The sequence below is a fragment of the Eurosta solidaginis genome, chromosome 3, assembly GCF_040869045.1.
Source record: "Eurosta solidaginis isolate ZX-2024a chromosome 3, ASM4086904v1, whole genome shotgun sequence".
NCBI lineage: Eukaryota > Metazoa > Arthropoda > Insecta > Diptera > Tephritidae > Eurosta > Eurosta solidaginis.
This window is the reverse complement of record NC_090321.1, coordinates 85,735,600-85,756,649: the sequence shown is the minus strand read 5'-3', so window position 1 is coordinate 85,756,649 and position 21,050 is coordinate 85,735,600. Positions and strand designations below refer to the sequence as shown.

At 38.0% G+C, this 21,050-nt stretch overlaps 1 protein-coding gene across 3 annotated transcripts; it reads left to right on the top strand.

Moving 5' to 3' along the window:
• The first annotated feature begins 15,822 nt into the window (after window positions 1-15,822).
• Window positions 15,823-17,432, top strand: Rpn13 (regulatory particle non-ATPase 13). 3 transcript variants are annotated; one of them, XM_067777613.1, is made up of 5 exons: window positions 15,823-15,961; window positions 16,026-16,234; window positions 16,290-16,615; window positions 16,678-16,850; window positions 16,918-17,432. In XM_067777613.1, exons 2-5 carry the CDS (start codon window positions 16,043-16,045, stop codon window positions 17,346-17,348), a joined length of 1,122 nt encoding a protein of 373 aa, XP_067633714.1. In that variant the 5' UTR covers window positions 15,823-15,961; window positions 16,026-16,042; the 3' UTR covers window positions 17,349-17,432. The 3 variants fall into 3 exon arrangements, with proteins under 3 accessions (XP_067633714.1, XP_067633715.1, XP_067633713.1); XM_067777614.1 differs by having other exon boundaries at window positions 15,877-16,234; window positions 16,918-16,938; window positions 16,996-17,432; XM_067777612.1 differs by having other exon boundaries at window positions 15,878-16,234.
• Window positions 17,433-21,050: the final 3,618 nt, after the last annotated feature.

The window sequence follows — 21,050 nt, the reverse complement described above, 5'->3', positions numbered from 1 at the left end:
ATGCAGCATTCCTTTTGGTAAAATCTGAGAACTTTACCGCTTTTGCTAGCAGTTATTAATTATGAACGTGAAAGAAAATGATTATTTCTTATACATTTTTCTACCCCAGCTGCAGTACGAGGGCTAAAATTTAACTGACCTGATTTCCCAGTTTTATATATATATCACTATTTAAATATAGGGGTGCCGGTTTTGCTATCGAGAATTGGAAACAAAAAGCACAATACTTCAGAAGACGTTTCCAATGTTATGTTTATATATTGGGATGGCCTTTTAAATGCGTGAAAAAGACCCACCTTAATTTACTACATACGTAAAGCTGAAAAAAAAAATAAATTAGCAGAAAAAAAAACAAATTTACTTACACATTATATTTACGTAAATTATAAAAAACAAGTAAGGAAGGTTAAGTTCGGGTGTAACCGAACATTACATACTCAGTTGAGAGCTATGATGACAACATAAGGGAAAATAACCATGTAGGAAAATAAACCGAGGGAAACCGTGGCATGTGTTTGTATGACATGTGTATCAAATGGAATGGCATCAAAGAGTATTTTAAGAGAGAGTAGGCCATAGTTCTATAGGTGGACGCCATTTAGGGATATCGCCATAAAGGTGGATCAGGGTTGACTCTAGAATTTGTTTGTGCAACATGGGTATCAAACTGGTGGTGTTAATGAGTATTTTAAAAGGGAGTGGGCCTTAGTTCTATAGGTGGACGCCGTTTCGAAATATCGCCATAAAGGTGGACCAGGGGTGACTCTAGAATGTGTTTGTACGATATGGGTATCAAATTAAAGGTATTAATGAGGGTTTTAAAAGGAGTGGTGGTTGTTGTATAGGTGGTCGCCTTTTCGAGATATCGCCATAAAGGTGGACCAGGGGTGACCCTAGAATTTGTTTGTACAATATGGGTATCAAAAGAAAGGTGTTAATGAGTATTTTAAAAGGGAGTGATCCTTAGTTCCATAGGTGGACGCCGTTTCGAGATATCGCCATAAAGGTGGACCAGGGGTGACCCTAGAATTTGTTTGTACAATATGGGTATCAAAAGAAAGGTGTTAATGAGTATTTTAAAAGGGAGTAATCCTTAGTTCCATAGGTGGACACCGTTTCGAGATATCGCCACAAAGGTGGACCAGGGGTGACCCTAGAATTTGTTTGTACAATATGGGTATCAAAAGAAAGGTGTTAATGAGTATTTTAAAAGGGAGTAATCCTTAGTTCCATAGGTGGACGCCGTTTCGAGATATCGCCATAAAGGTGGACCAGGGGTGACCCTAGAATTTGTTTGTACAATATGGGTATCAAAAGAAAAGTGTTAATGAGTATTTTAAAAGGGAGTAATCCTTAGTTCCATAGGTGGACGCCGTTTCGAGATATCGCCATAAAGGTGGACCAGGGGTGACCCTAGAATTTGTTTGTACAATATGGGCATCAAACGAAAGGTGTTAATGAGTATTTTAAAAGGGAGTGGGCCTTAGTTCTATAGGTGGACGCCGTTTCGAAATATCGTCATAAAGGTGGACCAGGGGTGACTCTAGAATGTGTTTTTACGATATGGGTATCAAATGAAAGGTGTTAATGAGTATTTTAAAAGGGAGAAATCCTTAGTTCCATAGGTGGACGCCGTTTCGAGATATCGCCATAAAGGTGGAGCAGGGGTGACCCTAGAATTTGTTTGTACAATGTGGGTATCAAAAGAAAGGTGTTAATGAGTATTTTAAAAGGGAGTAATCCTTAGTTCCATAGGTGGACGCCGTTTCGAGATACCGCCATAAAGGTGGACCAGGGGTGACTCTGGAATTCGTTTGTACGATATGGGTATCAACTGAAAGGTGTTAATGAGTATTTTAAAAGGGAGGGGGCCTTCGTTCTATAGGTGCTCGCCTTTTCGAGATATCGCCATAAAGGTGGACCAGGGGTGACTCTAGACTTTGTTTGTACGATATGGGTATCAAATGAAAGATGTTAATGAGTATTTTTAAAAGGGAGTGGGCCTTCGTTCTATAGGTGTTCGCCTTTTCGAGATATCGCCATAAACGTGGGCCAGGGGTGACTCTAGAATGTGTTTGTACGATATGGGTATCAAAATAAAGGTATTAATGAGAGTTTTAAAAGGGAGTGGTGGTAGTTGTATATGTGAAGGCGTTTTCCAGATATCGACCAAAATGTGGACCAGGGTGACCCAGAATATCATCTGTTGGATACAGCTAATTTATTTATATATGTAATACCAGCCACGATTTTAACGGTTTTTTATTTCGCCCTGCAGAACTTTTTCATTTTCTTCTACTTAATATGGTAGGTGTCACAACCATTTTATAAAGTTTTTTCTAAAGTTATATTTCGCGTCAATAAACCAATCCAATTACCTCACCATGTTTCATCCCTTTTTTCGTATTTGGTATAGAATTATGGCATTTTTTTAATTTTTCGTAATTTTCGATATCGAAAAAGTGGGCGTGGTCATTGTCGGATTTCGTTCATTTTTCATACCAAGATAAAGTGAGTTCAAGTAAGTACGTGAACTAAGTTCATTAAAGATATGTCGATTTTTGCTCAAGTTATCGTGTTAACGGCCATGCGGAAGGACAGACGAACGATTGCGTATAAAAACTGGGCGTGGTATCAACCGATTTCGCCCGTTTTCACAGAAAACAGTTAACATCATCAAATCTATACCCCTACCAAATTTCAAAAGGATTGGTTAATTTTTGTTCGACTTATGGCGTTAAAAGTATCCTAGACAAATTAAATGAAAAAGGGCGGAGCCACGCCCATTTTGAAATTTTCTTTTAGTTTAGTATTTTGTTGCACCACATCATTACTGGAGTTGAATGTTGACATAATTTACTTATATACTGTAAAGATATTAAATTTTTTGTTAAAATTTTACTTAAAACAAAATTTTTTTTTAAAGTGGGCGTGGTCCTTCTCCGATTTTGCTAATTTTTATTAGGCGTACAAGTTAACACAGCAGTATGTATATCTTCACTTTAATTCATTACAAACATACATACATACATATGCCCGTACAGCAGTGGCTGTACGCCGGCATTCAATTGCATTTTGCATGCAAACATAAATATCATCACACAATGCTGCTGTGGCTAACTAAACACTTCGCTTAAATACGCTTTTGTCATACCGACACTTCGGGATAACCGAAGCAAAATCGTCAGTCAAGAAAACTTGAACAGTTGGTCGATAAAAAGTACTTAAGCGAGGTAGTTTCCTTAGAAAGGCAACTAGAATTATTAAAGTGGAAAAAGTGTTTAGTGAATAAAATTAAATAAAGTGTTTAACTAAAACAAAGTGTTTCATTTGTGAAGCGGTTTCCAGGCACCAACCAAAGAGATCAAAAATTTCGATCCAAAGAGATCAAAAACTTGTGCCCTGGAAACAGCATTTACTAACTGGCGCCCAACGTGGGGCTTTCGTCACCCAATAAAAAAAAAAAAAACCTTTTTGCCTGCGCTTCGGCCAACAACAAACTTTAAATGTGTACTATGAAAACAATACATGTGTAAAAAATAGTTTGCGCTTTATAAAAATTTACGGCCAACAAGAACAATACGTGCGTGCCGAAAAAAATGAAAAATAGTTTGCGCTTTACAACAAACAATACATGTGTAAAAAAAAAATATTTTGCGCTTTATAAACGGCCAACAACAACAAATTTTACGTGTGTGCCGCCCAAAAAGTTTACGCTTTATAAACATTAATTGTGTGCAAAAGAATATATAGTTGCACTTTATAACAAACAGTACGTGTGTAAAAAAATAGTTTGCGCTTTATAAAAATTGACGGCCAACAAGAACAATACGTGTGTGCCGAAAAATGAAAAATAGTTTGCGCTTTACAACAAACAATACATGTGTGAACAAATTGACATATTTTTCGCTTTATAAACGGCCAACAACAACAAGTTTTACCTGTGTACCGCCCAAAAATAGTTTACGCTTTATAATTGTGTGCAAAAACATATAGTTGCACTTTATAACAAACATTACTTGCGTGCCAAATTTTTTTTTGCGCTTTATAAAATTAAGCGGCCAACAACAACAAACAATACTTGTGTGCCGCCCAAAAAATTAGCTTAACATTAACTATGTGCAAAAAATTATATAATTTGCGACTACCAACAACAAACATTACATGTGTGGAAAAAATAGTTTGCGGCTAACAACAACAAACATTACTTACAAAAAATATAACGCGCCCTATAAAACAAACGTTATGTGAGGTGTAGTAGCTCAAACACTCGAGCCCAATAAATCCTTTGCGGAATGTTGCGAAATATAAACTTTTTGCAAGCAAAAAGCATGTGCTAAAATCTGAATGTCAAATTATTCACTATAAAGTGAATAAGTGCATCACAAAGTAGTATTATAAACTGAGCCATTTTAAACACGTGGAGACGAGATTGTTCGTAAACACAAATATATGAACAAGCGTGGAAAACCAACAACACTCAGTTCAACAATATTAAAAAAGAAAATTTTTTTTTTAAATACACAACCATCTTTAACCAAAAAGTGCATAAGCATATCAGAATATTTGAAAATTAAATACACCACGAGTGTAAAATCATCTTTAACCAAAAGCATATCAGAACCCGTGAAAATTCGATCTGCCGGAGCATTGAAAAAACAGAGCAAGGGAACAACTTACAGCATAATATATAGAAGATCCAGCGAATCGCAAGTTACCTAAAAGACAGTGCTACTATTTTCGGCGTCTGGTAAGAATACGACATTTACATTTTTTTTTGGGTTTTTCAATGTCTATGACTAAATTGTGCAATTAATCAATATAATTTTGTTGAGTGTAAACAATCGTTTATAGAAACAATATTTAGAGACTAACGAGGGCGGTGGTAAATAATTTTTATTTATTTATTTTTTTCCAATTAAATAAAATATTAAGCGAGTTAATTTGGTAAACATGGAGCGCAACGCAGTGTTATCTCTAGTAGAATCGGTGGTCGAAGTCGCCAAGACCGAATTAGATAATAAAATTACACAAATTACTAGAGCTTTTGAAAACTTGTCTCCCTCACAAGAGGATCGTTATCCACCTGTCACAATAGTCCCTGGTGTGCAAAACACACATACAGATCTTAATCTTATTAAATCGGTGCCAGAGTTTAATGGCAACATAAGGGAATACCCAGCATGGAGGGCAGCAGCGAAATTTGCAACAAATTTTTACGTCGAAGGGTCCGAGGCATACTACGTTGCCATTGGAATTCTTCGTAACAAAATTACGCAGGCCGCGAATGAAAACTTGAGTTCATTCAGCACACCCCTAAACTTTCACGCAATAATTTTCAGACTGGACCAACTGTATGCTGACAAGCGACCTCTCTACATTTTAGAAAACGAACTAAATACTCTGCGACAGGGACGTATGACCATAGATGAATATTATTCCGCAGTAGACAAACAATTGACTTTAATAATTAATAAAAATATCATGACACATAGCGGTAACGAAACATTGACCTCAGCATTTAACAAACGAGCTAGGGACAACGCCCTTCGCGTTTTCATATCTGGTTTGAGACGCCCACTTTGCGATACTTTATTTTCCTCAAATCCACCGGATTTGCCGTCTGCACTTGCTATAGCGCAAGAGCTGCAACACAACCGAGCAAGGTATGATTTCGCGCAAACGTACGCCTTAGCTAGTCGATACAATAATAACCCAACTATATCCAGTACGCAGCCTCCAAGCTTTAACAATCACGCACAACCGCCGCGGACTTCTCAATCCAAACCAACGCCAATGGATGTGGATCCCGGAAGCTCCCAGTTTAGGAAACATACTGATCTTAAAAACAAACCATCAAACCAATTTCGCCAACAACAGCGCGGAAACAACTCGAACCAAGCCCAACTTCGTACGGAGCAACTTGGTTACGCGCAACAACAACAACCAAGTAATAATCCTAAAAGAACGTATACCGGCAATAATTCTACGCAACTACCATACAATAAAATACAGCGAATAAATACAATGGAAAACGAGTCATATTACTCCGAAAACTTTGAAACCCAATCAGTGGAGGAAGTAAATTTTTTAGAGTAAATTCGAACTTGCCACTTCTAAAACGTACCATCTCGGATGGGCGAGTTCTTCAATTTCTCATAGATACAGGCACTTCTAAAAATTATGTTAAAAAACTCGATTTCTTTAAAGGTATATCAAAATTAGATAAACCATTTCAAGTCAGGTCTATAAACGGTCTGAATAAAGTGGATGAAAAATGTCAGGTTTTTATACTGGGAGAAACAGCTACCTTTTATATTTTACCCCAACTAAAGAGTTTCGATGGCATCATCGGCTATGATTTTTTAAGAGCAATTGAAGCCCGACTAGATATTAAGGATAGCCTTCTTTTCCACAAAAAAGGAAAAGAAAGTTTTTATCATTTTCACTGCCAAGAGGTAAATACTATCATACCCATTAATAGAGACATATGTAGTAATATTCAAGAACTGATTAAATGCAACTCAAAGGCATTTGCGTCGCCAGATAGAGCTCTCCCTTTCAACACGCGAGTAATTGCAACCATTGAAACAACAACAGATGCACCCATCTACTCGCGAAGCTATCCATATCCTATGTCTGTAGCAGGTTTTGTTAACAAGGAGGTATCAGATTTACTCAGAGACGGCATAATCCAAAAATCTTACTCGTCGTATAATTCACCAATACACATAGTTACAAAAAAGGGGTTGGATGATGAAGGCAACCAGCGTTTAAGAATGGTGATCGATTTTAGAAAACTAAACGAAAAGACGTCTTCTGATAAATACCCTATTCCAGACACTTCAATAATACTTGCGAATCTGGGAAAATCAAACATCTTTACCACACTTGACCTTAAGTCAGGTTTTCACCAGATTCTTCTCGCGGAAAAAGATAGACCCAAAACTGCATTTAGCGTAAACAATGGGAAATACGAATTTTGCCGACTACCCTTTGGGCTTAAGAACGCCCCTAGTATTTTCCAGAGGGCGATCGACGACGTATTAAGGGAGCACATTGGCAAAATATGCCACGTTTACGTGGATGACATAATTGTCTTTTCCCCTGATGAAAAATCGCATTTCGAACACGTTGACTTAATATTGAAAAAAATAGGGGAAGCAGGCATGCGCGTCTCACTAGACAAATCAAAATTTTTTGAAAAAGAAGTTGAGTTTCTTGGGTTTGTGGTATCAGGAAAGGGAATTAGTACATGCCCGGACAAAATTGAGGCAATATCAAATTACCAGGAGCCTAAATCCCTTAGAGCATTGCGTTCCTTCCTTGGTCTTTCTGGCTATTACAGAAGGTTTATTAAGAACTACGCTCAAATATCCAAACCTCTTACAAGATACTTGAGAGGTGAAAACGGTCATGTTAAAAGCAAACACTCGAAAAATATTCCAATCTCCTTCGATAACGATGCAAAGCAAGCCTTTAAAAAACTAAAAAATGTCTTATCATCCGAAGATGTCCTTCTGCAACACCCGGATTATTCCAAACCCTTCGAAATTACAACAGACGCTTCATCCGTGGCTTTAGGTGCTGTGCTATCACAAGGCGGCAAGCCAATAACAATGGTTTCTCGAACACTCTCCAAAAGTGAAGAAAATTACGCTACTAATGAGCGGGAATTACTTGCGATAGTATGGGCTTTCCAAAAACTAAGACACTATCTTTATGGTGTAAAAAATATTCACGTTTTTACAGACCACCAGCCGTTAACATTCACAATATCCGAAAAAAATCCGAACTCGAAGCTGAAGCGATGGACTGCTTTTATCGATTCCTACTCCCCTAAGTATTTTTACAAACCGGGAAAAGAAAACGTAGTGGCCGATGCCTTGTCGCGGCAATACATACACAATTTTTCTGAAGACACAGTACATAGTGAAATTTCTTCTAGTGACGTCATAAAAACAATAAATCATCCAATTAACCAGTTTAAAACTCAAATTTTACTTTCTCAATCTAACTTTAATAGCAAAAATACAAAAATTATATTTCAAAAGTTTCTCCGCCATACAATAAGATTCAGTTCACCAGAATACCTGCTACAATCACTTCGTAGTTGTATAAACCCAGACGGTGTAAACGGAATTTTCTGCGAGCTCGAAACACTAGCGAAAATACAATCGCTTATATTATCTAACTTTCCAGGCATAAAATTTTTGCACACAGAAAAATTTGTGATTGACCTTGTTAATAAGGATGACCAAATAGAGACTGCAACTACCGAGCACAATAGAGCACACCGGTCAATACATGAAAACTATAAACAAATCACCAATGAATATTACTTTCCAGAAATTAAGAAAATCCTAACGACTATATCGAAAAATTGCAAAATTTGTCTCGAAAATAAATATAAAAGGCATCCGCCTAAGGCGAATTTAGGGAAAACACCTATTCCAGAATACCCAGGCGAAATCCTACATATCGACATATTTTCAGTTAACAAAGAACACTTTCTGACCTGCATTTGTAAATTTTCAAAATTTGCCATAACAATTCCGATACAATCAAGATCAACCATAGACATAAAAAATTCGTTACTAATTTTACTTAACAAGTTTAAAGACACTAAAATTTTAGTATCAGACAATGAAAAGTCCTTCCAATCAAACACAATATCTAATATGCTCAGAGATTATTTTAAAATAGAACAGTTTTTCATACCGCCTTTGCACAGCAGGAGCAACGGACAGGTGGAACGTTTTCACTCCACCGTAACAGAGATAGCACGTTGCATAAAATCCGAACAAAACATATCAGACATTACTGAACTTATGCTTCTTGCAACTTATAAATACAACAACTCAATACATTCCACTGTTGAAGCCAAACCAATAGATATAATTAATACTTTTTCAGAACTTCACCTAAACCAAATCAAATCAAAACTAATCTCCGCCCAAGACAAAGTTCTAAAACGCTTTGGCAATAATAATCGAGTTTTCAATGAAGGTGACATAGTTTTTGTTCGACGTAATAAACGGTTGGGTACAAAACTAAACAAAATTTATATTCAGGCTACCGTCCAAAAAGATTTAGGTACGACCGTAATGATAAACGGTAAAAAAATTCACAAGGACAACATTAGATAATAATGCAAATACGTATTAACTTTTGATAAAATCAACATGTAAAAAAAAAAAAAAAAAAACACTAAATATAAATAATTGTAAAACTAAGAATTTTTTTTATATAAGACCACAAAAATTTACACTACTATTAATGTCATATACTTTTGCCTAAAACAAATACATATAATGTATAGGCGTCAATCAAAAAAGTTAATTAAAATTTAATCCAAATTGATTAATTAAATTTTTTTTATATTCACGTGATAACATTAAAACGCGAAAATTTTTCATGCCATTTACAAAAATTTTATAATGAACTTTTGCCTGAAACAAATACATATAATGTATAGGCACCAATAAAAAATTTTTTTAAAATTCAATTCAAATGAATTCATAAATTTTTTTTAATATTCAAGAAAATTTTTCATGCCATTTACAAAAAATTTATAATGAACTTTTGCCTAAAACAAATACATATAATGTATAGGCGTTATTCTAAAAAAATAATTACAGCCAAAAACTTTATAATTTAAGTTAACCAAAAAATTTTTTTTAAGTATCTTTGCCGAAAGCAAATACATATAATATAAGTGTAGACGCTAGTCTTACAACAATTTCATAATACTCAAACAAATTCAAGAAATTTATCTAACTTTAGTATAAAAAAAAAAAAAACTTTTACAACACAGAATCTATAAATTTATGAATATAGCCTTTTCTTGCAACTTACAAATGGTAATTGTAAACATAGTTTAAGCATATCTATGCATCTCTTATATTTGCATAAGCTTTTCTATACAAAGAACAATACAACTTTTTTACAACGTACATAGTTATAAGAAACAAATAGAATTCCTATTTTAGGTTTATTAGAGTCTGTCGGATCGAGGACGATCCGAGATTAAGAGGGGGAGGAGTTAACACAGCAGTATGTATATCTTCACTTTAATTCATTACAAACATACATACATACATATATGCCCGTACAGCAGTGGCTGTACGCCGGCATTCAATTGCATTTTGCATGCAAACATAAATATCATCACACAATGCTGCTGTGGCTAACTAAACACTTCGCTTAAATACGCTTTTGTCATACCGACACTTCGGGATAACCGAAGCAAAATCGTCAGTCAAGAAAACTTGAACAGTTGGTCGATAAAAAGTACTTAAGCGAGGTAGTTTCCTTAGAAAGGCAACTAGAATTATTAAAGTGGAAAAAGTGTTTAGTGAATAAAATTAAATAAAGTGTTTAACTAAAACAAAGTGTTTCATTTGTGAAGCGGTTTCCAGGCACCAACCAAAGAGATCAAAAATTTCGATCCAAAGAGATCAAAAACTTGTGCCCTGGAAACAGCATTTACTAACTTACATATAGTAATAGGAGTAACGTCCGTGCCAAATTTCGTCATGATATCTTCAACGACTGACAAATTACAGCTTGCAAAACTTCTAAATTACCTTCTTTTAAAAGTGGGCGGTGCCACGCCCGTTGTCCAAAATTTTACTAGTTTTCTATTCTGCGTCATAAATTCAACTCATCTACCAAGTTTCGTCGCTTTATCTGTCTTTGGTAATGAATTATCGCACTTTTTCGGTTTTTCGAAATTTTCGATATCGAAAAAGTGGGCGTGGTTATAGTCCGATATCGTTCATTTTAAATAGCGATCTGAGATGAGTGCTCAGGAACCTACATACCAAATTTCATCAAGATAGCTCAAAATTTACTCAAGTTATCGTGTTAACGGACGGACGGACGGACGGACATGGCTCAATCAAATTTTTTTTCGATCCTGATTATTTTGATATATGGAAGTCTATATCTATCTCGATTCCTTTATATATGTACAACCAACCGTTATCCAATCAAACTTAATATACTCTGTGAGCTCTGCTCAACTGAGTATAAAAACGGTTAATGGATTGTACAATGAAAGCTGTTGGGGTTTACCCGAACAAAATTTCGAAAAAATTTAAAAATCAGAATAGTTTTTAAAAGTAATTGCATTACTTAATTCAAATATACATTCTTATTAATTTTGCATAGTTTTACGCTTGTATGGAAGAAAGACCAAAATCAGCCTTCGAAAAAGAGTTGTTAAAAAACCAATGCGAATTTTCAAAAGATTTCAGCTTTTTTTATTTACTCCAACTGGAATAAGTTTGTAGTTCAAAATTATTGACTAAACCTTTGTAAGTTTACATGAAGACTTTTAAAAACTGCGAATTTTTTCGAAATTCGTTTTCGTTATTCAAGTTTTTTTTTATTAGGTTGTAAATAAACGAGAACATAATGAATTATAAATAAACTCTTGTAACAATGGGAATGCTGGCGTTCTATTTTATTTAGAAGGCATTTAGGCATTCAGGTAAGGGGCCACCGAAAATCTAGGTGCGTCGGTGGCCATGGTTTTGAGGGTGGGATATGCACCGGGCGTCGCAACAACACCCGCGGCGCCCCCTATGTATATTCGGCCTTTTTCCTTGTTTGTTCCAATTTTCAGTTTTTTTTTGATTTTCAGCGTTGGTAACCGCCCATGTCCGGTTCGGTCAATTTTTTTTGCGGTCATTCTTTTTTGAATTTTAAATTTTTGAATGTTTAACGGTCTGTCCGTGGCATCCGGTTCGACCGGATGTCGTTTTAATTTGAATTTCAAGCGTTTTGAGTTGTCTCTGCGCTTTTTGTCAATTTTTTTTTTCAAAGGCATGATATGACCTTTTTTTTGTTATGGCGCAGGAACAGTAAGGTTGGCAAGGACCCCGCCCAGCCGACATGACTAGCCACAGAGCACCCCCAGATCATGTCGACTGCCTTCCTTACTGCTCCATCATAGATGCGATTCCATAACATGGTGTTCACAATATTAACTTTTTAGGGCACAATTGCCGTCTTTCAGTGAGTTTTACAGCTCCGGCTCTCGCTCAATTCTCACGGGAATGCTCTGGATCATTGAGAGACTTGGGAATCAGATGTCGTGAAATTTTCGCACACGTAAAATGTGATAGGCAGATGTCGCCGCTGTTTTTCATTTAACTCATACGGCGAAAGGCTAAGCAGCGACATCTATTTTTGAAAAAGTAGGTATATTAAAGGCCGCGTTACCAACCTCAAAAGAAGTAATTAACAAATTATCTGGCTCACAAATTGAACCAGACTTCTATCTGGATTTATCTGGCTCAAATCGTTGTTTGCCGTCTTTCAGTGAGTTTTACAGCTCCGGCTCACACTCAATTCTCACGGGAATGCTCTGGATCATTGAGAGACTTGAGAAGCAGATGTCGTGAAATTTACGCACACGTGAAATGTGATAGGCAGATGTCGCCGCTGTTTTTCATTTACATAACTCATACGGCGAAAGGCTAAGCAGCGACATCTATTTTTGAAAAAGTAGGTATATTAAAGGCTGCGTTGTCAACCTAAAAAGAAATAATTAACAAATTATCACAAATTGAACCAGACTTCTATCTGGATTTAAGCTGGAGACATTGGTGCTTTATCGGTAACCTTATAACAGCTGATTCGACCAATCTTATGAGAATCAATGCAATCGATTATTGGTGCCGCTAATGTCGTAACCGTATCGTAGCCAACCAATTGGGTTTTGGTTTACCGTCGTAACGATAAACAGCTGATTACGTTAGGGATACGGATACAGCGATACGACATACGGCACCAATGACTCCGGCTTTATCTGGCTCAAATCGTTGTTGTTGCATTTACATGCAAAATTATTTATCGGCCTCAGGATTTTACCACCGGATGATAGCTAATATTTCTAGTTCTTGAATTAGGCCATCCGATGAGAAAACAGCAGCCATACGTAATTTTGAACGTCCGAAAACTATTAAACAGGCACAAAAATATAAGAATGGTAAACTGTTACCATGATATATTCCAAATCTTGCTGAGTACACGAATATAATCCATGATTTAATTAATGGAACAAATAAAAAACGTGATAAAACATTTATATGGGACGACACATCAACTAAAACATTTGAATGTATTAAACAAAAGTTTTCATCTAAGGTATTATTAAAAAATTTTAATAAAGATGCAAAACTTTCTTTAAATGTTGATGCATCTAATACGGCAATTGATGATGTCATACAACAACACTTTAATGGTAAATCTGAGTCATTGGGTTTTTATTCGAAAAAGCTTTCTCCATCAGAGACGAAGTATAGCGCATTAGATCGAGAATTATTAGCCATTTATTTAATATCATGCATTTTACATACCTTTGAGAAGGGCGGCAGTTTACGGTTTACACGGGCCACAAACTATTAACTTTATCTTTAAGCTCAAAAACGGAGCGCAGCCCCAGACAAACAAGACATCTCGAATTTGTCGCGCAGTTTACTAATGATATACAGTATACAAAAGGAAAAGATAATGTTGTAGCGCGAGCTTTTGAAGTTGATTGAATTAAAAATTCAGAGCGAAATTTTAAAATTTTACAAAATGAACAACAGAAAGATAATGAACAGTCAAAATTTTAATAACCTTATATTAGTCAAAATTCCTGTACTAAATTTTAATATTTGGTATTAAATTTTTGGAAAATATCCTCTACCGTATATTCCATACAATTTAAGAAAAACGATTTTTGAAATGTTACATGGAATATCACATCCAGGTATAAAGCTACTCGTAGACTAATAATTAAAAAATAATTTTGGCAAAATATGAACAACCAAATTAATTTATGATCTTAAGTATGTTTCAGTCGCCAAAAATCGTCATACAAAAACACCTATTTTCGAAATTCCAATACGAAAAAGTAGATTTGAGCATAGCCATTTGGATATTGTAGGCCCTTTCCCAATATCAAAGGGACATCGATATATTTTTACTCTAATTGATAGATTTACTCGAAGGCCGGAGGCATATCCATTAAAAGATATTTCTGCTGCAACTATTGCGAAGGAATTTTTTAATGAATATATTTCTTGTTTTGGCATTCCTTTAGAAATAACAACAGATCAGGGTACTCAGTTCACATCAAATTTGTTCTCGGAACTGACTAAATTACTTTAGAGTCATCATATAGCAACATCTGCCTACATCCTTAAGCTAATGAAATGGTAGCCCAGCAAACACAGTTTCTAACGTTAGAGAAATATTGTAATTTTACATTAGAATTCTAATGTAGTTCTCTAATGCATTTCGAATCGAAAACTATGTTAGAATTCGACTGTAAAACGATTCGAATAACACTAGAAATACTGAGCTCAATTTAAGTACGTTTTTAATTTATTATAATAGAAAAAGCCTTTGAAATATGTTACTTCTTAATACATAAGCTTATAACCAAAGAAAAGTTTTTGATATAATGAAACAATGAACATTTCGCTGATTTTAAATAATTGAACTTAATTGCGCATCACTTCTAAATTTTCATTAGAAACCCATTAGAAATTGACGTTAGAATCCGATTAGAATTCTAACCATTTCCTCGATATCGAGAACGACCCAACAAACATTTAGGTTAGAAAACGATTAGAAGACGAATCGAATTCTAATGTATTTCTCTAAGGTAGAAAGTTATAGGACGATTTGCGACTCTGTCGTGAATTATAGCATTCTCGACAAAAAGGGGACTTTGTTCTCGATATCGAGAAGAGGTTTAGAATTCTAATCGAATTCTAACGTCAAATTCTATTGAGTTTCTAATGAGAATTTTGATGTGATGCGCCATTAAGTTCAATTATTTAAAATAAGCGAAATTTTCGTTGTTTCATTATATCAAATACGTTTATTTGGTTTTATGTATTAAGAATAAACATATTTTAAAGGCTTTTTCTATTATTATAAATTAAAACCGTATTTGAAGATTGAGCTCAGCGTTGGTTTGAGGTACGGATGAGGAAGCGTTTTCTTCATGCCATTCAAACAGCACTTCAATAATCTGCTCGCTTTCCTTTTTTAACTTTTTTTGATTCATTTTCACTTACTATTATTTATTATTATAAATAAAAAAAACTTAATTCGCAGCTTGTAATATTTCCACTATTTTTATTTTGTTTGTATAATAATAAAGAATCGACAACTGTGACAACAATCATAACATCGCATTTCTAGTGTTATTCGAATCGTTTCACATTCGAATTCTAACCTAGTTCTGTAACCTAGTTTTCGATTCGGATTACATTAGAGAACTCATTGGAATTCTAATGGAAAATTACAATATTTCTCTAACGTTAGAAACTGTGTTTGCTGGGGAAGTCCCTTGTTGTCGAGAATGCTATAATTCACGACAGTTTCGCAAATCGTCCTTTAGCCTTCTACCTTAGAGAAATACATTAGAATTCGATTCGTCTTCTAATCGTTTTCTAACCTAAATGATTTATGATCTGGTACCAAAGGTTTGCGTCCTAACCTAACCTGGTAACTTTTCTAACTTTTTTCGCAATTAAAAACTGCAATATAACAAATGAATACGTCACAAAATATGTTCGCAAATATTTTTGTTATATAGGGAGAATGTTTAAAACAGGGCTTCGCGAAATTTCGTATGTGAATGGGTAAGGTAAAATAAACTTCAATTGCCAAGTCTGAAGTTCCTTCATATTTGTGGCTAGGTTACTGGAATGCATAAGTTGTGTTAAACGATTCTATATGAAAAATTTAACGTGTCGCCGCCTTAAGATTGAGTTGACCCAACTATATGAAAAACTGCTTATGTGACGGGGCTTTTAAAAGCAACCCTGCAATTTTACATCGTTTTTGACATCCAAATTTGCTCGTCATTCAAGAGTACTGGGAATTTCATCTATGCTGGTGATAATAGGCATAATTATATCCATCATCCGTCATATTAATTTAAACGGTATAAAATATAGAAAAATTGCTTTCACAAACGTTGTGTAATCAACAAAAAATTGTAAGTTTAGCATAAAACAAAATAAACATGTTTGGTCGTCAAAGTGGGATTGGTGGAGGTAGTACAAGTAATAGCTCCAATTTGGTTGAATTTCGCGCTGGACGTATGAACATGATTGGTAAAATGGTCCACCCAGATGCTCGAAAAGGTTTAGTGTACCTCTCGCAGAGTGAGGATGGTTTAATGCACTTTTGCTGGAAAGATCGCACCTCAGGAAAGGTATGTATATATGAAAACCATTTGCATGATTGTAGTAGAAAAGTAATTTTTTTAGGTAGAGGACGATTTAATAGTTTTTCCCGATGACTTTGAATTTAAACGAGTAGAACAATGTAAAACAGGACGAGTTTATGTTTTAAAATTTAAATCATCGTCAAGACGTATGTTCTTCTGGATGCAGGAGCCGAAAACGGACAAAGATGAAGAACTTTGCCGTAAAGTGAACGAGTTAATGAATAATCCACCTTCACAGCAACGTAATAGCAATGATAATGGTGATTTACAATATATGTTAAATAATATGTCACAGCAGCAATTGATGCAATTGTTTGGCGGAGTTGGGCAAATGGGAGGTCTAACATCGCTCCTCGGTTCAATGAAGTATTAAATCTCTTAATACCCCAGTTGTAATAATTGCTAAACCTAATATCTGTATCTTACAGCCGTTCAGAAGGTAGTTCGCGAACGCCAGCACGTAACACTAGTAGTACCGCTGGAAGCAATTTACTCACACCAGAATCTAATACAACCCCGAAAACCCCCTCCGCACCTAAGGGGAAAGGCAACAATAGAACTTCAGCAGGAACAACTGCTTCCAATACAAATACAGCTTCAAGTATAAAACTATTAATATTCAAATTTGAAATATTTTTTAAACATTGCCCTGGTCTACTCCTATTTAGCCCCACCAACCCGTGCGCTAAGTATCGACTTATCTGCTGCAATAGCAGGATCTGATGCTATTAATCAATTAATTTCAGATCCAGAACGTGCTAAATTGTTGTCGGTCCACCTGCCTGAAAGCGAAGACGATGAAAATAAAAAGCAACAGATAAAAGAGACAATTGCATCACCACAATTTCAACAAGCTCTTTCATTGTTCTCTAATGCACTCCAATCAGCACAACTTGGACCAGTAGTTTCACAATTTGAACTAACACCTGAAGCTGTTGCCGCTGCATATGCCGGTAATTTGGAAGATTTTGTGAAGGCCTTGGAAAAATCACTACCGGATGGTGCCACATTGGATACTGTAAAACCTACCGAAGCAGAAAAAGATAAGGAACCATTAAATCAAGAAGAATGTGAAGAAAATGTCTCCGATAAAAAATAATGTAATAGCAAAACAGATATCCTTTATTCAGACAGGAGCACATGAATAAAAAATTTACATTATGTACTCATTATAAACACAAAAGGTGAAGTAAGATATTTCTTGCTCTTCAGTAAGCAATAAGGGCAAAAGTTGAATAATCAGTCTGTTGTTGTTGAAGTAAGGTCGTCGAATCCGCTTCGGCTCGTTTTATTCCAGCTGGAAGAATTCCGGAAATCCGGCCTCATTTTCCGGCGGAGACAGCACGACCCCGGGACCACCAAATAAGCGATATAAACCAACGCTTCAGATATGCTTGTCGATGACCATAAGGGGTCGAAACGGGAGGAACACTTAAAGAATTGTAACCTCTGCAGGTGTAAGTAAGCTTTGGTCCACCGTAAAGTCCCTATCGAACCCGACTAAGCACAATGATAAAATACAATGATACATACATAGGCTTTGGCGATAAAGTGCTGTCGGATGTAATGCATTCTACGGTTGACAAAGTTAGGCCGCGGGCCAACGGACGCGCACACAAGCATAAATACAGAGCGTTCCCCAATTACCATCACCGCCAAAGAGGTTGAGGAAGCCATGGTTCATGCTAAAGCAGTAGCCCAGCCGGCATAGCCATGCCGATGCTTAAAAAGCTTGGCAAAGAGGGATTTAATTATCTAGCGCATGTCTTGCAACTGTCCAAATCCACCTTCGCGCTTCCCAAGGCAGTCGGCTCTATGTCCCGGAGCGACTCGGGATTTTTCCCGACCAAGGACTGTCATTTCAGTGTAACCCCATTTAATTTGTTTCGTCCCTCCCACAAATTGTCATCCTCCCAGCAGCTCCTTGCAGCAGGACTGCTCCATACTCTCTTGCTCCGGGAAGGTATCGAATCCAATCCGGGTCCGTCTTCTGACCCCGGTCCTGAGAAATGGTTTTGCTGCATCTGCCGGAAAAGAATCTTTTTAGGACGGTCATACTCTGTTCAGTGTGTCTCGTGTAAGGGATGGTTGCATCGGACAGGTTCTGGGCTTGATCCCAAAACCCGACGTCCACGTAACTTTTATAAATCTTTTGTGGCTCCTTGCTGTTCACGCCCAAGGGCGCCCCGTAGTCTACGTCTAAGCGCCCCCCCCCCCCCCCCCCCCCCCATTACCTTCCAGCAGCCCCGCTGCTCAGCAAGCCACAACAAGTACCCGCTGCTGCTCGCGCCATACGGCGCCAACAACTCAAACAGCTGCTACCACTCATAACTACAATCTTCGTAGTAGAGTCGGAAGCAATGCTGAGCAACAGCCCCTGCCCCCGTCTTCTCCCCCCCTCTTTTCCGGCAGCAATCGTGTAGGTCAGGGAAACAGACTCTTAGTCCCTACCTCCGTTTGCACCGTTTGCCAGCACAGAATATATATGTTTGCGACATCCGCCCAATGCAGCTCCTGCCTTGGGTGGTGCCACTTTCCTAGATGTTCTGGTCTCCGCGACGGCAACCCCTCGACGGGTTTCATCGCGCCATGTTGCCAGGTCGCAAACCCAAATCATCCGGGTACCCCAAGGACGCCCAGTCCCAGGGCCACAACAGCAATTGCGTCCTGGCCTTCCTCAACCCAGGCGTAGTCACCCGTCACTTACCCCCAGAGTGGCGACGTCTCCCCTCATGCACTTCAGAATTCTGCAGTTAAACTGTAATGGACTAACTGGGAAGATTGCGGAGATAGTCAATTTCATGAAGCGGCACAACATCCGCATTGCTGCGATTCAAGAGACTAAACTCCCAGCACGATCTGCATTGCAGACCTGCTCTGGGTATAATGTCCACAGAAAAGATCGCGAGAGCGGAAATGGAGGCGGCCTCGCGTTTATAATACACCACTCTGTGCAATATCAGATATTTGATCCTGGCATCGACCGCAGGGACAACGTCTTAGAACGTCAAGGCCTATCTGTCCGGTCAGGCGATGCAAACCTAGAAATCATCAACATCCCCCCTGCCACCTGTTGCCCCGGTGGATACCGCCCTAATATCAGAGCCTTACTCACTGGAAACAATCGCATTATTTTAGGCGACTTCAATGCCCATCATGATCTATGGCATTCAAATTTGCGGGCGGACAGTAGGGGCGAGATGTTGGCGGATCAAATAGAAGAAACGACGTTCTGCACAATAAACGGAGACGCCCCCACACGTATGGTAGGAAGCTGTCACAGTTCGCCAGATATCTCAATCGTGAGCGCAGAACTCGTAAACTGCGTCAACTGGCAGCCGATGGTATCATTGGCATCCGACCACCTGCCTATACTTGTTTCGCTCGAGCGTACCGCCGACTTCATCGTCACCGAAAAACGCACTTTCATAAACTTTAAAAAAGGAAAGTGGGAAGAATATAAATCCTTTACAGACAACCTCTATGCTGCCCTCCCTATCCCGACTGATGCCCGCCAAGGGGAGCGTGCCTTCCGCAAGGTCATTGAATCCGCCTCGGCACGTTTCATTCCCGCCGGGAGAATTCCCGAAATCCGGCCCCACTTCCCGGCGGAGGCCGCAAACTTAGCGAGAGAACGTGACCTTATAAGGCAGCTTGATCCAGGCGACCCCAAATAACGGATATAAACCAACGCATCAGATTGCTTGTGGATGAACACAAGCGGGCGAAATGGGAGGAGCACCTAAGAGGTTGTAACCTCTATACCGGTGTGGGTAAACTTTGGTCCACCGTAAAGTCCCTATCGAATCCGACTAAGCACAAAGACAAAGTTTCCATCGCCTTTGGCGACAAAGTGCTGTCGGATGCGAAAAAATGCGCGAGCGCTTTCTGCCGACAATATATAATGCATTCTACGGCCGACAAAGTTAGACGGAGGGCCAACAGACACGCACATAAACACAAATTCAGCGCGTCACCAATCACCATCACCGCTAAAGAGGTTGAGGACGCCATTGGTCGCGCTAAACCATCCAAAGCAGTGGGCCCAGACGGCATAGCCATGCCGATGCTTAAAAGCCTAGGGAAAGAGGGTTTCAAATATTTAGCGCAGGTCTTCAACCTGTCTCTTTCCACCTTTGTCATACCCGAGAAATGGAGAATGGCCAAGGTGGTCCCGCTACTAAAGCCTGGTAAACCAGCTAACATAGGAGAGTCGTATCGTCCGATATCTCTCCTATCGCCAGTAGCAAAGACGCTCGAAGCCATTTTGCTCCCTTATTTCCAAGCAAATTTGCAACTAGCCTCCCATCAGCATGGCTTCAGAAACCTTCATAGCACTACCTCCGCGCTAAATGCCATTAGCACCCAGATAAATTGCGGTTTAAATCAAAACCCCCACCATAGAACAGTACTCGTAGCGCTAGACCTATCAAAAGCTTTTGATACGGTCAACCATGGCTCGTTACTGCAAGACCTGGAAGGGTCTACCCTTCCCCCATGTCTTAAAAGGTGTACCGCAAATTATCTGGGTGGTCGGCAGGCATCGGTGCTATTTAGAAACGAAACATCAAAGCCAAGGAGAATTAAACAAGGGGTGCCACAGGGTGGTGTCTTGTTTACTTTCTACATATCTAAGCTACCTTCACCACCGGAAGGAGTCACAATCGTTTCCTACGCCGATGACTGCACAGTAATGGCCACAGGCCCAGGCCCACAGATCGATGAGCTATGCAATAAAATAAACGGCTACCTCCCTGATCTCTCCAGTTTTTTCGCCTCGCGAAACCTGGCATTATCACCG